Source organism: Artemia franciscana, chromosome 20 (assembly GCF_032884065.1).
Source record: "Artemia franciscana chromosome 20, ASM3288406v1, whole genome shotgun sequence".
NCBI classification, from domain to species: domain Eukaryota; kingdom Metazoa; phylum Arthropoda; class Branchiopoda; order Anostraca; family Artemiidae; genus Artemia; species Artemia franciscana.
This window is the reverse complement of record NC_088882.1, coordinates 7363790-7382198: the sequence shown is the minus strand read 5'-3', so window position 1 is coordinate 7382198 and position 18409 is coordinate 7363790. Positions and strand designations below refer to the sequence as shown.

The 18409-nt window shown below is 36.9% G+C and overlaps 2 protein-coding genes across 8 annotated transcripts in view; both read right to left on the bottom strand.

Moving 5' to 3' along the window:
• Window positions 1-18409, bottom strand: part of LOC136040389 (BTB/POZ domain-containing protein 6-like) — a 396184-nt gene that overhangs the window by 320516 nt on the left and 57259 nt on the right. The window lies entirely within an intron of this gene.
• The window catches only part of LOC136040386 (zinc finger protein 3 homolog), a 108681-nt gene that overhangs the window by 77483 nt on the left and 12789 nt on the right, over window positions 1-18409 (bottom strand). For all 4 annotated transcript variants that reach the window (XM_065724645.1, XM_065724647.1, XM_065724648.1 and 1 more), the window contains one exon: window positions 2424-2496. In XM_065724645.1, the coding sequence (XP_065580717.1) occupies window positions 2424-2496 (73 nt within the window). The remainder of the gene's footprint in view (window positions 1-2423; window positions 2497-18409) is intronic.

The following is an 18409-nucleotide window of genomic DNA, read 5'->3' as shown; positions in this document are numbered from 1 at the left end:
TATAAGACTACTTTACCTCAAAATGTAACTAGTTAGAAACAAAGAGTTTTTGACCAGTTTTGAACCCCCCCCCCTTCCCCCCAAACTCCGAATACATATAATTTTCTTCACCCAGAAAATGATCTCTGAGAGTTTCAAATTAATCAAAAACCAAGTATTGAACATGCCCCCCCCCCTCCGGTGGCATAAATATTGTAGATATGCCTTTTCGACAGCCTGGACGCAAAAAGTTTCTTTAGATTTAGTTCAACATTTCCCGGATTGTGCCACAAAATTTACATCTGAATACTTTATAGCTACCCTTGAGATACTCCAGATACGTCAGTTTGATAACCTGGATGCATGTGGTGCCATTTGATTTAGTCCAACGTCCCCCATAATATTCCATCAAAGGTTCAATTTAATAATAGTATCTGTTTATCTTAAATTTTGATCAACCTTTTTTTTATAAGAATCTTATTGTATTATAGTTTGCTTTAAGTGCTTGTTTGTTTAAACAATTGCATTTGAGGTGATACATTAATAAAAATAAAAAAAACTTCCTCTTGTTCCTTAAACAATAAAAATACAAAATGGATGTCAAGAATCAATGCAACCAGATTTTTTTTCTAACTAAGGTTCTCTTGGTTCTGAAATTTATATTGAGATGGGTTCATAGTCTGAAACTCTGAAGATGATCAACAGAAAAAAAAATGTTTCCCACTAAGAATCAATAGAACCAAAATTTTCTCCAAGAATGTATTGCCCTTGACAAGTTTCAACTGGGTCCCTCAAGTCACTAACCTTCATTCCCAAGATATTGCAGACATGTTATTTTGATAGCTTATATGTACAGATTGTCTTTCGACATATCTTTACCCTTTTCCTCCAGTCACAATTCAGCATCCACTGGCTCACTTCCCCCTTGCATTCCCTAGAAGTTTCAAGTTTATAGCCAATGTAGTTCCTGAGATATTGAATATACGCCGTATTAACGACCTGTAGTATACATTGTCTTCTGATTTATCAAGCTATTAAAAAAAAAACAAGTTTTTTTTTCAACCGAAAGTAAGGAGCAGCATTAAAACTTAAAGCGAACAAAAATTTCTACGTATATAAGGGGGTAACCCCCTCGTCAATACCTCGCTCTTTACGCTAAAGTTTGAATTTGTCCCACTTCTTTAAGGATGGCTCCTGAATCACAAATGTCGTTTAATTAGAATAAATGACTCTTTTAAAAGTACTAAAAAAAAACTTTGTTTTAGCATAAAGAGCAATGTATTGACGAGAGGGCGATCCCCTCATATACGTAATAACTTCTCTTCGTTTTAAGTTTTAATGTTGCTCCTTACTTTCAGAATCTGGCTCCCCCTCCAGGGAAATTCCCTTCCCCCATAAAAAACTCCTCCATGGAAAGATCCTCCAACGTAAAAACTTCGTTAGTCCTTCTCCCTCTCCCAAAGACTAAATTTAGATTTCCCTTATCCAGCAGTCCATCTTCCTTTCACCTATAGTGCCTGAAAGCTTTAACTCTATCCCACAAGTCATTTTCCTAAATATTTCAGGCATACAATTTCAACTACTAGGATAGACATAATGTCCCCTCACCCCTCCCTCGACCCTCAAATACTCCCTTCAGGCTTCAATTTGATCCCCTATGTTATTCCTAAGATATTATAAATAATTTGAAAATCAGGCGCACATAGCGTCTTTAGATTTATTCAGGTAAATGTGTAATTAGCGTACAGGTACATATAAAATTTTCTTGTCCTCAAATAATGTCCACCAGAAGTTTCGGGCTAATCGAACACCAAGGGTAAAAAAATTCCTCCACTTTCTATTATACGATCAATGCATAAACAAAGGGCAACTTGAGTAATGACGACTCTTGTCCTGGGGCGCGGGTGTCATGTCATACCTGGAGACATTTTTGTTAAAAAAAAAAGGCTACCTCAAAATTTGATTGAATGTCTTAGAATCTGTAGGAAAATAATACTTGGAGGTCACCTGACTGTTTACGAAGTCAACTTTGGCCCAGACAAAGCTTAGTTTTTTGGCATCCTTTATTTTAAATTCACTCTGTTTTTGTTTTGTTTTTGCCATTCGATACCAGGAGAGGACTATGTAAAGCCCGGGGCAAACATGTAGAGCCTAGGGGAAAGGGGGCTCCTTGCCCTCCAATCTTTTTCCACCCTTAAAAAGAGCCCTAGAACTTTCCATTTAGATCGAACTAGTCCCCTCCCAGGATTCTATGACTAGGCCTTCTTTACAATGTAGATGGGTGAAAAATAATGCTTGGGGGTACCTAACTACTATGTGAATTTTGGCCCACCTCTGCTATACAGTTAAGGATTGGATATTTTCCCAACATACTACATATTTTTTTTTGCCTTCTCAAAATTAAATCTTATGGCATTTTTTTTTAATAATCATACTGTACATACCACAATCGTTTGTATTTTCAATCTCAGGCGAAACAGATTTTGTAGACTCATTATCTTCATTGGGCTTCTCAACCTGCAAAAAGTCCTGTTAGTTGAACACACAATCTTACGAAAACCATTGGCTATTTGTCAACATCAGTATCAACCAAATGATATCAATTCAATATATATTTTAGGGGAAGAAGACTAAAAGCAAAGGAATAGGGAAGGAAGAAAAAGGAAGACTAAAAGCATAATGGAAACAACTCTTTTTAGGGCATAAGACAGCAGAAATTGTAGCAAAAATGAATTTAATTATATTATATATGATGGAGTTCGCTGACGCTCGATCCTTCATTATCAAGACTACAAATTTAGCTAGTGCTTAACTGACAGCATTTTAGAGTACAAAAAATATAGCCAGTGGGTGATACGAAGTGTTATATCCACCGAATGCACTTCAAATGTTTGACCTGGATATTTTATTCCTTAAAGTAAATAAGAATAAATAAACCCTTTAATTTTCTTGGCATTGTGACGAAAAAAAACATTTTCAAGATTTTCTCTTTTTCAACTTTAATTAATCCGAAATTATTAAATCTTTTAGGAATAATATTAGTATATAGATTAAACCTTCAATCGTTAATTTTACCATAACGTAATTTATTGTAATAAGCTACGATTGTGATATCACCTTGTATACGAAGATACAATTTTTTCACAAAAAAAAAAAATTCCTTTCGAATATTCTGTTTCGTTAATTACAAAAGCGAGTAGATGTAGCAATTTCCTTTAGAATGAGACCTTAAACAGCTTTCTATGATGTTCAAGTTCACCACTAGCAGCAGAGAAAAAAAAACGGAAAAAAAGAGGACAGTCCTATCAATGCAAAAAAGTGATTTCCCTTATTGTTCAAGCCAGTGGACTCTTAATTTTCTGTATAGGTTTTCCGGCCATGGCGATCCCAATGGCACTTTTTATTCAATCCCAAACCATTTTGGAAAAGTCTCATGCTATTTTTGAAATTCCCATAAATTCTTTTTGAAAATAACATTTTACTGTTATGACTAATTTAACGACGGTTACCATTGCTGAATTAGCTAGAAATGACATTTTTTTCGCACTTGCCGGTTTTTTTTATGCGTTTTTTAATATTAGGTTACCATGGGCCGAGGTCAGTCCTTTACTTGATTTTTTTATTCGATGTTATGAGAAAAAAAACACATAGCTGGAAATTAAGATTGTTTTCAGCAAAGGACAAATTACATTCCTGTCTTTAGAAGGCACTAGGAGCTTTATCACTACTCCTCTTTGTGGCAGTTTCTGCTCATTTTGAGTTTCACTGTTTTTTTTTTTTTTTTTTTTTATTGTAATATCTGCTCATTTTGGGGTTGTTTCTTTAGTGACAGAGATTACGGTAGAATTTCACATAAAAATTATTTGACTTTATTTCTTCTCATTTTAGGTTTAATATACCTCTTTATGTTTCTTTGGAACTTTTTTTGGAAAGTTTTTTTTTCTTAATTAGCACATAACAATAATGAACAAGCAGGAGTAAGAAAAACAAAGAAGAGAAAAACAAAATGAAAAGACATTGATCAAATTACACACAATTTTCACCAACTTTAACTCTTAAGCACTCAACATGGGACAAATACTATGCAACTTCACAACACGACACTAGGCACTTAATATTAATAGAAGACACATCAGTGGAAAATCAACAATTCCATGGTAGCAGTGAGCAAACCTACGTGACAGTTTTTTCCATCAATTTTTTTTTAGAAATCACCAAGGAAAAATTTGCGGCTCCCGCCGCGTGCACAGTTCCTCTCACTGTCCACACCACTCTCATCTTATTTACAAGTAATTATAAGTTATCCTTCGATCATTCAACATACTACCTTAAAATTTTTCCAATCTATTTAAAACAAAGTCAGGAGTGCTCCCTACTTAAATGAACCTTTAAATAATGAGTTAGGTAATAATTCTCGTCCATTTTATATCTAAAAAATAATACTTTATTAGAATTTGTATGCGTTAATTTTGACCACTTGGACTTATAACTGAAATCTAGCTGGCTTCATCAAATATTTAGATAAATTTTTTTCTAAAATGTTTTGAAAAGAATAGATAGATATAGATAGATAAGTGTATTTCAAAAACCCATGGGCCATATACACACAAAAATATAAATACATAACAAACAAGCAAGGAAATTAACAACAGTACGAATTACAAACACGCGCAAAAAAACAGAATTCAACGCGAAAAGTGCCTAATCTAACAACAAAAGAAATTAGTCATATAAAACTTTTTCTTCTTATTAAGGATTTATCTATATACACTCCCACTCGAAATATTGTGGTTGGGTTACTATTTGCAGAATACCCGGAAGCATCAAATTAATCCCATGCAAATAAATTTCCCGTAAATCCAAGAGCACCGGGCATTTCCGGAGAAAATGATCCAAGTCTTCATCATCATCTTTACAAAGGGGACAAACATACCGCCTATCAGGACCAACTATCATTTTATTTTTGTCGAAAGTTTTTTGCCTGTTCTGGATTGGAAGACAATTCGCTCTAAGCTGAATTTAACGACGTAGAATCATAGCCGGTAAATTAAATTTAAAATAAAGTTCCTCTCCGAAACTAGGTTTTTCCTGATTATAATGTTGTAGGGTTGTAGAATCTAAAACCAGCCCTTGCCAATGCTGAATTTCCTGACTCTCTAATATAAATCGTACCTTGCTTTCTAAATATGTTGGTACATCACTAGAACAAAGACCATTATTCCATAAATAAGGCATTCCTACTTTTTCTAGTAATGATTTAATTTGAGATGGCCACGAGGTTTTTAAACCACATTTCAACATCTGTTCATATGCCGCTCTTACTAGTCTATCTTCATTACTCTTAGTTAACTTCAACCAGAATCTAAGCATTAAAATATACCTACGAATATTATAGGTCCAAGTAACAAGTCGTGAACTATAGCTTATTTCTCTGTAGTCAATTCAAATACCGTGCCGTAGCAGCAAAAACAAAATTGATAAACACATTCTTAGCCTCACAAAATAAGTATTTTTCTTCCTTTACTAGATTGTCTTCTTCTTTTCTATTTTTGTAGCCTAGATTTATTTCCAGTTTTATATGAAATGAGTAGATTTTTCACTGCACTCCCATAAAGTAGACAGTTGGTTGTTGGACGAATGTGCTTCTTTGCTTAGAGTAAACAAAATATGAGTATATTGATATACTCAAATAAAAACTTATTCTTCCTGGCACTGTATTTACTATAAAATAGATACCAATACTAATATTTGATTAATATTTGGGACAGCTAATTTGTAATTTTAAGAAAATGTATTTACCATTTGCCAGTTTTAAAGAGCCTTCCCCAGGCTACTCAGCGTGTCCCCAGGTGGCGATAGAAGAAGGTTCCTCGAATGTACAATCAACTGGGCCCACCGGCGTGTCCACACGTCCTGTGAGTTACAAACCTTCTCCCAGTAACGGGTTAAATTACATGATGACGCCGATCACCCACGCCGGAGAGTCCTCTATAGGACAACTGCAGCAGGACGTACCATCCAGATCTATGGACAACAGCTCCTACAAAGGGCTGCCTTGACCCTTTCGAGGTACCTGCAAGACTGGGGACCTTGCAGTCAACTCTATTTCCTCTAATTTATCTACTATGGGCTGCCTCCCCGCAGTAGCACAATATTTTTAGGCATGAATATGTAATGAGTCGGAGGTAATAGGCTTGATATTGTCTGTGCAGGATTTCGACCCTTGTTGATAGAAGAGCATCGCCAAGTGCTGAAAACAAAGTTGGGACCAAGATAAGCCCAGGATTGCAGAATGTCTCCATTCATACTGGAGGTCCCAGGGACTTCTTGCTGTGTGGTTCTAAGCCGGCTTAAGTGCTTTGGTGTAGACTGGAGAAAATATGTGGCACTGGTATCCGGGATCGTTACCTTTCCTGAGGCCAAAATAATTTCAATGATTTAAAGAACATGGAAATTAGAACTTGGAATGTTACGACGTTAAAAAATGACTATCGCATAAACATTTTTTACTGACGAATTCAGACGATTCGAACTGGACTTACTAGGAGTTTCAGAAACTCGTATCCCATGGGTAGGAAGCATGAAAATAGGTAATATAGAATTTGTTTACTCAGGCAGGAATGGTGGGGTCCGTAGACAAGGAGTAGGGCTCATGATGAATAAGGAAGCTACTAAGTATTGTGTAGGCTGGGAAGGTATTAATAATAGAATACTAATTGCTCATTTTATGACTAAAAAGTTCAGGGTATCAGTTACAGTAGTATATGCCCCTGTAGAACCGACTGATGGAGATACTAGTGACTCGGATGAATTTTACTTACAGTTACAGGGGCAACGGTTTTCACGTGATGATAAGACAGAAAAGCTTATTGATTATGTTATAGTAAACTAAAGATTAGCAGGGTCAATACAAGATACTACGGTATACAGGAGTCCTTTAATTGATATTAAAAGTAAAGATTACCATCTAGTTGTGTCTAGGGTTAATTTAAAGCTGAAATTTCGGAAGGGTAGCTAACTCCCGGAAAGTTACAATGTTGATAGATTCCAGGACGAGAATTGGAGAGAAACTTTCCGGGAAGAGTTGAATACTAAACTTGAGTTGAAACTGACAATGTGGAAGATTGTTGGAATAATTTTAGAAAAACAATCTGTGAAGTTGCTGATGGTGTATTAGGGAAGAAAATTAGGAACACGGCTAGAGATATTAGTTAAAATTTCCATTTTTAGTAGAGATGAAAAGGGACTTGTACAAGAATTCTCTGTGTGATAGATCATATGAAAGCAAAAGGAATGTAAAGAAAAGTGAAGAAAGCATTAAAATATGAATTAGCGAGGTGTGGAGACCATGGATAAAATTGCCGAGGATCTCCAAGATGCAGCTAGACGGCATAATAGTAAAATATTGTACTGTCATGTTAATAAATTGAGAGGGAGTAGTCAATCCAGACTTCTCACCGTTAAAAATAGGAACGGGGGCACAATTAGTGATAATGAAGGAGTTAAAGAGAGATGGGCAGAGCATTTTGAGAATGTGCTAAGTCAATAGCACAGTAACTAAGTAAGAGTAAGGGAGGTAATTATCAAATCATTGGTCTGGTCTCTGTAGATAGCAAATTACTTAGTAATATGTTACTTTTTAGATTGAGAGATGCAGTAGAAAAAGTTTTAAGAAAAGAACAGTGCGGTTTTAGAAAAGGTTGAGGATACTCTTAGATTAATACTCTTATACTCTTAGATTAATAATTGAGAAGTGTCTGAGTTGTCAAACACCTTTGGTCTTCAGTTTTATAGGTTATGAACAAGCGTTTGATTCTGTTGATAGAAGAGCTTTAGCAAAGGTCTTATCCTTGTCTTGTATACCAGAAAAATACGTTAAAGTGGTTAGTGCTATGTCCAAGAATCAAAATGCTGCGGTTAAGGTATGAAATGAGGTGAGCAGCTAGTTTTGTATTAAATTAGGAGTTAAGTAGGGTTGTGTTCTATCCCTCTTTATATGGATCATTTTGATGGACTTTGTCTTAAAAAGCACAGCCAAGGCAATGGGAGACCATGGAATCAAATGGTGGGGAAAAACTCTCGTGGATTTAGATTATGCTGATAATTTGAGCATCCTGGATGAAATTCTGAGCAAAATGAATGAATTTTTAGATGTTTTGTGAGTTCAGGGTGCTAGAATAGGTTTGAAAATCAATGTTGAGAAGACTAAATCACTAAGGCTAGGAATAAGTGAACATGAAAATCTGACGTTGGGTAACGTCAAATTCAAGACATATTAAGACCTTTCAATTAAGTAAGGCTTAAACCTGTGTTGCAAGACTAAATGACGAAATCAAAACAATTTTGTCCTGAATGCAGATTACGAGTTACTTCAAACGCAGTCATATGTGTTAATTGCAGTTCTTGGTTCCATGCAGGGACTGAAAAGTGTGCTAGGATAGAAATCACTAGTTAGAATAACTCCTGGATGTGCCTAGATTGTTCTACTAAGTCTAAGGTAAATTGTGCTTCTTTTCCAGTGCTTTCTATCCCCCCATCCGGAACTTCTCGGACACCCCGTACCCCTGTTGAAAGAAGAAGGATTCTTAGCATTCTAAGTGATCTCAGCAGCCCTAAACATTTTCCAGACACTCCGCTCAGCCAGTTTCCTCTATTGACTGAAGAACCAACCGTTTCTAAAAAGGCTGGCACTAGTTTGTGTTATCCTACAATTTCCCTTGTCCCTCCCCAGCGCCGAGGCTGTTCTGAAGGGAAAACAAATGCATCTTGCCAAACAATTGACTGTAGCATTGATAAATCAGTTCAAACGGACACTGTCCCTACACCCCCCATCTTACAACCAGATATTACCAAAATCTTGGTTTTACAAGAAAAGTTAACGGATGCATTAACTTTCATCTCCAATTTTTTGACAATTCACCAAAGCAATCTAGCAAATCAACCTGCATATAATTCCATTTTGAATGAGGTTAATAACACTTTCATCTCTGACCATAAAAAAAGTGCAATGTCCATAAACCAAATGAATATTGATGAAGGACTTAGAGGATTAAATCCACTGATACCTGTCACAACAAGTGACACAAATCCGGAAATTTTCATTGACCTCAATCCACCCTTGATACAGCCTAATTATAATGGTAACCTTGATTACCACATTACAGATGCTCAAAAACGTGTGGACATTAACAAGGGGAATAGCCTGCATAATAAGACTGTCTCTTCTGATAATAAACTAAAATGTGCTAATATAATCTTGGCAGGTTCTTGCCAATTAGAAGACAATTGTGTATTTGAACACGTTTTTTCTTCAACCAAGCTCCAGCCAAAAAGTGTTTTCGAAAATAGAGTTAAGGCAAATTACACTAAAAAAATGAGCACAGTGATTTTCAACCAAGTGCATCAACAAAGTTCCAACAAAAAAAATGTGATATGCAAACATTTTAATCATAATCGTTGTAAATTTAGTAAGCAGTGCAAATTTTTACATATATGTCGTAATTTTATTTCAGGTAGTTGTGGTTCCGTTAAGTGCAGTTTTGACCAATGTGAAGCTTTGTCCAGTTTTAGCTTGTAATAACAAATATTGTAGTTTTGCCCATGCACCAAAAGTAGATGATGTTAATTTTCCTCCCTGGGGCCCTGTTCCAGAGTCCCTATCCAAAGATAAAAATTGTAAGAGCCACTCATCTCCCTTCCGCCGCCCTTTTTTAGTGCACCGCACTCAAGCAAAAATTTCTCATCAAAGTTCATCAGGGATAGCTCAAAAATTGACAAACCCTTCCCGATCCCGAATTCTCCTCCCTTATCCATTGCTACCTCCTCCTCCTCCCCGCATACAGAAGTCCTATTTCCTCCCCCTCACAGTATGCTGCCCCATACCCTCCCTACTCAGCCGCAAACCAGCAATTTCTTGACGGACATGAATCACTATTCCCACCCAGCCCCCCTTTCCCAGCACCTTACGAAACCCCACCCCCAGCCCATTCGTTTTATCCCTCGTGCTTACCCTGTAAACGTGACTCAGGTCTGAGACTTTTTGCATTCAATAATTGTCATATAATAAGTCCTCGTGCTTCGTCCATATCCTTGCCCGTCCCCCACATCTAAATCCCAAAAGCAAATCCTTCTCTTACCCTTCTTCTCCAAAGCATAATAAAATTAAATTAAAACCCTACCCAGGAAATTATCAAACCCATCAAGTCTCCCTGTCGCGATTCCCCAACCGGTTTGTTTTTCCTAAACTTTTAGTTACCAATGCTGAAAGTCTTAATTTTGAAAAACTTACTGAACTCGAGGTGGTTTCAGAATCAAATTTGATAGATATTATAGCTGTTACTGAAATCCAATCCCATGACCCAGGGTCCCTATGCCTGACAAATTATTCAGAGTTTATTAAACTCCGTCCTTCAGACCACCCACTCGGGAAAAAAGGTGGCGGAGTTACTAAGAGTCACCTTTACCCAAAGGTTATTCAAGTCCCTAACTTTTCCGAGTATGATGAAATCCTCTGGCTAAATGTTATACCAAAAGTACTCCCTCGTCCATTTAGTATTATTGCAATAGCTGTTTTCTATTACTCCCCAAATCAAAATATCGAGTCAAAACGTAATTTCATCCAGCAATTACAGGCAAGTGCTGATTTTGTTATTTCTAAGTACCCCAATGCTGGCCTTTTTTTAGTTGTCGATGCCAACGACCTTATAATGGATTATTTTTGTGCTTCAGTTAAAGTAAAGCAAATTGTTAAAACACCGACGACTCGAGGTAATACCTCTCTTTATGTTATTTTAACTAATATGTACAATTTTTACAGCCCTTCCTCAACTTTGCCCCCATTAGGTGGGAGTTATCATCTTTCCATTCTTTAGTCCCCCTCCTCAAATTTTAAGCATACTTTCTCAATAGCTTACAGAACTTACCGCCCTCTTCAAAATTATGGTCTTCTTTCTTTCGGTATGTGGCTGAGTACTGAAGATTGGTCCGACATTTATAGTTTACAAAACCTTGATGAGAAAACAGCCACGTTTCATAAAAAGCTAATTGATGAATATCAAATTTGTTTCCCAGAAAAAAGGTTTAAACGGTGGTCAAGTGATAAACCCTTTATTAATCAAACAATAAAAACACTAATTAGAACCAAATTGAAGCTGTTTAAAAATGGTAAACTCGATAAAGCCAATATACTAAGAAAATCAATTAAAAGAGAAATTCGTAACTTGGCACGATCTTACTACAAAAATAAGATCGAAGAATTGTTCACTAATAAGCCAAAAACTGGTATTCCGAGGTTAAAAAGCTATGTGGCAGGAGTCTTGACCAGCTTAATTTAAACTTACCAGAGCCCCCTGATGTTACTGCAAATAGTCTAAATAAATTTCTCGCTTCCATTGTCCAGAGCCTTCCAGCATTGCCAATCTAATTATCAACAGGAGCCCCATCCCCCTTTTTCCCGACTGTTTCGCCGTCTGAGATTGAAAGAAGAATTGATAAACTAAAAAAGACAAGTGTTTGTCCTTTGGATATCCCGCTTCCTCTTATTAGAGCCTTTGGTGACTTCCTGTCTAAGCCCTTGTCTGTCCTGTTAAACGAAATTACTAAGTCTGGGCAAATTCCAACAATTTGGAAACAGGGTTTCATTACCCCTTTGAAAAAGAAAAACGGAAAGCCTGGCTTTGAGGGTGTTCGACCTATTACACTTACTCCTATTTTTTCAAAATTGTATGAAGGATTCCTTGCAGATTTGCTAAAGGAAAAAATCCTACCTCTTACTGACCTGAAACAATTCGGAAACCTAAAATCAACTTCTACTTCCCACTACCTCGTTTCTCTTATTGACCACATCGGGAAAATCCTCGAAAAGCCTAATTCCTGGCTAAAATTAATTTCCATTGACCTTCAGAAAGCCTTTGACCTTGTTAACCACAATATTTTAATTGAGAAACTAGAAAGCGAGTTCAATATCGATCCATTACTGGTAAAATTGGTTGCCTCCTTTTTAACAAATAGATCGCAGGTGGTTAAATACCAGAGCCATTACTCAAATCCTCTCCCTATTTACAATGGCATACCCCAAGGAACTCTCCTAGGCCCCCTCCTTTTTTCAGTCATGATTAACAGCCTCGCGAAGGAAATTCCTGACCGTTGGAAATTTGTTGATGACCTAACGATTGTTGAAAGTTGCTTCAGATATTTAATAAGCGACCCTATGAGTATCCTCAATGAAACTGGAAGTGAGGCTTTGGACCTAGATATGACAGTAAACCCCTCTAAGTCCAATATAATGCCGATTTGTTTCTTCAAATCCTCGCCCTGTTTTCTTAATCCTATCCATCCTGAAATTTATGCGTCCACGGTTAAATTACTTGGAGTCACAATTTCTTCAAATTTAAAGTGGGATATCCACGTTAAAGATATCATCCATAAAGCTAATGCGTCTATCGCCCTCCTTAAGCTCCTAAATAAATATAGCGTTCCCCCTTCTCACTCCTTAAGGTTGTACACGTCTTTTGTCCACCCACATCTTGAATATGCTTGTCCAGTTTGGCACCCTGGCATCTCCCGTGAAGAATCAAACAAAATTGAGTGAATCCAAAAAAGGGCCTTGCGAATAATTTTCAAAGAAGGCAAGGTGCCTTACTCTCTGCTCCTAAAAAAAAGCTAGTTTGGAAACCCTTGAGTGAAGGAGGTCGTCGTTGTGCCTCTGTTTTTCAAATAATGCAATAACGAACCCTCGGACGGCAAGTATTTTCCCCAAACGTCACTCAACATCCAGATTACGACAGCCTCGAGCTGTTTCTGAGCCTATCCCAGTTTTGTCCCCCATTCGCTGCGTTACTTCCAGATATGAAAAAACCTTTGTCCCCTTCATCACAGAAAAAATAAATAAAATAGCCAACTAGTTTCTCCCCCCCCCTTTTTTTTTCATGTGAGGTGCTTTAGGTCGTTACACTAATTTGCTCCCCCCCTGCTGTTTTGGTTTAGTTTCCCTTTTAATCATATGTGTTTTACGTGTGTTTTATGCTTCGTTCCTTTTTTTGTGAGTTTTTGGACTTTTTTTAGTGTCCCTTTTAATTTGTAGATATATATGTTTATTTCTTGTTCTTTTCTGTATTATTAGATTTTTTTTGTCCCCTTCCCTTTTTTTCTGACTTGTATTTGTTCAAGTTTAGTTTGACAGATTTGTTTTTCTTTTTTTTTTACTCATAATTTGATTATTCATTATTATTAGTGTTTTTTGCTTTGTTTGCTTTGTTAGTCTACTCCGAAGTCCGAATTCGGCTCTTTGAGGGCTTGTGATAGTGATCTTTTTGAAATAAATATCTTATCTTATCTAACGAAAAGATTGATCGGGTGGGCAGTTTCATTTACCTTGGTAGTATTATTAGCAAAGACGGTAGCAAAGAATGTTCAAAGTAGAATATCCAAGGCTCATCATGTTGTTTTTTTCTTTTTTTACAGTTAAAATAAAAGTTTTAGACCAGGGCACTTTGTATCAAAGGAGTTGTCGTAAAAACTTTGTCAAGTGCTCATTTGGTTGGAAATTTAAAGGGCTAGAGCCCTTTTTAATAGTCAAAAGTGATTGGAGGGCAAGTAACCTCCCTCCCACGCCCACCATTTCCCCAAACACATCCAATCAAAATTTTGGGATAGCCATTTTGTTCAACTTAGTTGATAGGTATAGGAATTGCGTCTTTGAGGATGAAAACCCCTCCCCCACGGCCCTTAGGGCAAGAGCTGTAAGTTTTGCCCTTGGGACATATAAGGTTTATATAAAAAGTTTGATCGCATAACCGTTCGGAGGACGCTCATTTGACTAGTAATCAGAAGTTCTAGAGCCCTTATAAGATTCAGAGTGATCAGAGGTTGGATAGCCCCCCCCCCCCAAACCTCGTATTTTTCCGAAATGCATCTGACAGAAATTGTGTGATGGCCATTTGCTGTCGCAGAAACTTCGAAAACGGCTCATTCGATTGGAAAGAGCCTCTTTTAATAGTCAACAATGATTAGAAGGTGACTAACCCCCTTCCCACACCAACCATTTCCCCACACATCCAATCGAAATTTTGAGATAACCATTTAGTTCATTGTAGTGAAAAGGTCATAAAAATAAGTCTTTGAGGATGATATCCCCCCCACACAAACACACAGACCTCAGGGCAAGGGTTGCAAGTTATGCCTTTGGGATATATAAGGTTTTTATAAAAGGGTGGTCGTATAAACTTCGGAATGACTCAATGAATTGGTAATCGGAAGTTCTAGTACCCTTTTAAATATTCAAAGTGATCTGTGGGTGGATACCCCCCCCCCTTCGTATTTTCCCAAAAATGTATCTGATAGAAATTCTGATATAGCCATTTGTTGCTGCGGAAAGTTCAAAAAAGGCTCATTTGATTGAACATTGAAAGGCAATTTTTCAATAGTCAAAAGTGATTGGAGGGCAACAAGCCCCCTACCCCACGCCCATCAATTCCCTAAAGAACTTAATCAAAATTTCTAAATAGCCATTTTGTTCAGAGTAGTTGAAAAGCTTAGAAACTATGTCTTTGAGGATGACACCCCCCCCCAAACATCCCTCAGCATAAGGGTTGTAAGTTATGCCGCGAGGGCATATAACGGTCTTGGTCGTAGAAACTCCGGAGGAGGCTCATTGGATTGGAAATCAGATGTTGAAAACAAAATACATGAAAACAGAATACGTTTTAAATGTTTCCACTTTTCTTACTTTCATAAATAAAAAATATAAACATTTTAACGAAAAGATTGATCAGGTGGGCAGTTTCATTTACCTTGGTAGTATTATTAGCAAAGACGGTAGCAAAGAATGTTCAAAGTAGAATATCCAAGGCTCATCATGTTGTTTTTTTCTTTTTTTACAGTTAAAAAAAAAGTTTGGAAGAATAGGAAGATAAGTCTGCAAACCAAAATTAGAATATTAGAAGCTACAGTGATGACAGTGGTCAAATATGGCATGGGCGCTCCAAAAAGCAGATGAAGATTTGCTAGATGTTTTCCAGAAAAATTGCCTACTGATTGCTCTGGGTACACGGCCGACTGACCAGATTTCAAACAGTAGGCTCTACGAAAAATGTGGTTCAATCCCGCTCTAAATGGCTATAATCAGGGCTATAATAAAAGAAAGGTTGAGATGGCTGGGACACGTTGTGCGGATGAAGGATGACAGATTGCCGAGGATTGTCCTTTTCGGCCACCCATTTAGGGCTAAACAGAAAGGAGGATGTCCTCGTTTGGGGTGGGAGGACGTCATAAAATAGGATTTAAAGGAAATGGGAACTTCCTGGGAGTGTTTAAAAAGGGAGGCTTTGAATAGATTACGATGGAGGAGGAGCGTGCGTAGCTGTGTTGGCCTCAGGAGGCTTGGTGCTGTGGTGAGTTTTTAGTAGTAGTAGTATAATAAGGGACATGAGTAAATATGGATGAGACAAGAGTTCTGAGAAAGTTCTGAGAATCTTAGTTCATATGGATCAGAGAAAAAAGCCCTTTCTGGGTAGTTTATACCAGCAACACAAAAGTGGAAATTTAAATTTGCTACTATCTTATTGGCCTCAGGAGGCTTGGTGCTGTGGCGAGTTTTTAGTAGTAGTAGTAGTAGTAGTAGTATAATAAGGGACATGAGTAAATATGGATGAGACAAGAGTTCTGAGAAAGTTCTGAGAATTTTAGTTCATATGGATCAGAGAAAAAAGCCCTTTCTGGGTAGTTTATACCAGCAACACAAAAGTGGAAATTTAAATTTGCTACTATGTCAAGATAATATCAATTGCTTGCAAAAATTGTTCAATGATACAAGTGATATGATATTTCATTTCGATGAATTTGCAATATCGATCAGGTTGAAGTAGGAACCCATCAATAACTACACAGAATTTTATAGATAATAATAAAGTTAATCAGCCAAATTCTTTATTATATCTCGAAAAAATAGCTCAATGTCTTTTGACTACTTTTTATTAAATTTGAAATTTCACGTTTTTACTTTTGAATTTGACTTTTATCTACTTCTTCTTAAATTGTTTGAAATACTGGAAAGACGACTGGGAGACGGCACAGGCAGAGATAACAAAGATTATACTGGTTAACTGTTGCATCTTTTGCGCTCAAATGAATTAATTTTTAGCTTTTGTCTCGATAATGCTTTCCCAATCATCATTTCGTAAACGAGTGCAAAGAGCTAATAATTAGCAAACAATTCCGGTCAGTGGAAGAAAAGAGTAAAGTGAGGTAAAAAAGAGCGCATTGCACACGAAAAGTGTACGAGTTGGCAACCCTGTCCGTCGGGAGGTGAAGCTATTCCGAGTCTCAATAGGGATGAATATACTTATTAAGCCTGAAGAACAACAGCTGTATTTTTGTCAGAGGCGGAAAGTTTCCATAAGGGTATTAAAAACATTAAAAGTGATGCAAAAACACGTTTTATACCCGGCCAAGGCTTTTCTCACCAAATTAGTCCTTAACTCGGGCAAGAATCTCATCTTCTTTTTTTCTTCAAGGAATCAAACAAGGTTTCTTGTAGATCTTACTGATGTTCCAAAAGAAACATCTAGGTGAACTTGAAGATCAGATTGTAACTAGATCAACTTGGATTAGGCCACTTGAAGCGATCTCTGGTCCAAATACAAGAAACTCGATTTTGGAAGTAGCAAATCGAAAGTATTCCTCTTATAGAACACATATAAACGATAAAACAGAATCCGTATTTTTAATAAAACAGAATCTGTTGTAAATCAATACAGAGAGAGATCAAGGTCGTTCCAGCAATGCTCAAAAACAACCACTTGAGATTTTTGCATATGAAGAGGCAAAGAATAAGTAAGTCAAACCTAAAAATTTAAATTATCACTGGTTAAGATATTACTTGAAGCGTCAACAATAACATACTGCATCTGTGGAGCATCCATTAGGATAAAATTTAAATCTGATGTGGAACCCGAAATGCGCACATGGGAAATGGCTTTGATTTTATTAGTCGAAAGCGTCACTAGGAAGAGAAGTCTCGTCATCTTCATCTGAGGCCAATCCAATTGAAATGGTTTCTAGAGAAAGTCAGTTCTCCTTCTTATTTTTTGATGATCCAGCTCTTGATAGAGAAGAAAAACGTAACATTTGAATAAGCGGTGCAGTGTCATTCATACAACCCGCTTTAAAATTACCGCGAATAAATACTGACCTATTTGCAGACCAAACCTTTGGAATGGATTTAAAAAGCGAAGCACAAGCTGCACAACCACAAACACATTTACGATAAGAGATGTCGTTTCTCTAGTCTGTTGGCATATACACATCAAAACAAATAAAACATAATCGAGAGACACATATACATTAGAAGATTTAAGAAAGGCACAGGAAAGTTCTTATTCATGTTATCCCTAGATTACCAGAAGGACGACCAGATGTCTGTTAGGCGGGACAAGGAAACAACCATGATTACACACTATCTCTGAAAAATAATTGGCACTCAGAAGGTGTTCGGTAATCTATACAATCACCTAGGGATTACAAACGGGAAGACAAATTGAATCTTCCTGAGGCCCCTAGAAAGGGAAGGTCCTACTTACGCTCCGAACACACAAGGCTACTACTAAGATGATTCCCTTCACAATTAGGGCACTTAACAACTTGAGTTATAAAAGCTTGATCCTTCTTAGTGTGGTCACCTGTAATTACATGTAACAGTTCTTACAGTCTCTTAAACAATACCCAAATCCTTGGCAATTAAGCACAGCTTAGGCTTTTCTATTATCATAGTCACTCGGAATAGGCACTATTCAATCTTGACGCAAAACTTTATTGCAAGACAAAGTTTTTCTTTAGTTTTGAAGCTCAGTTGCACCATTCTAGAACTTCCATGCCTCTTCGCACTTATGACGCTACGAACAAGCCCTAGAATTTGGGAAACATCATAATTGACATCCATCATGATAATACTGGCATGTTCATTTTTGAAAACCCTGGTGAAAATTTTTCTGAAAATTTTTTGATGGGATAATGGTCTTAGATTATATTTATGCTTATTTCGTCCTCTCATATTTCCCTAACAAATTACCAAAAATAAGCCGCTAGGGCGTAAATCAGGGAATAAAGTTAAATTGCAGCTCAACTGTCACCTTGAACAATGCCTGAGTGGTAAGCAAATGGGTTGAGAAAAAAATTAGATGAAAACAATTGAACGTAAACAAGTTGTATTAAGGGAAGGGAAAGGCCATTCTATGTGCATGTATGTATTCTCTGTAATTTTTTTTTACTATCAGGGTGTCCAAACAGTCAATCTTAAACTAATCGATAGAAGAAGAGTATTACTGTGCAGAAAAATCCCCAAAATGCAACGGTTTTGTTTTATCTTGGTGTGTCTACGTGAAAGGAAGTTGTCAGCTTGCTCCTTCAGCTTTTTTTTACTAGTAATATAGGTCTG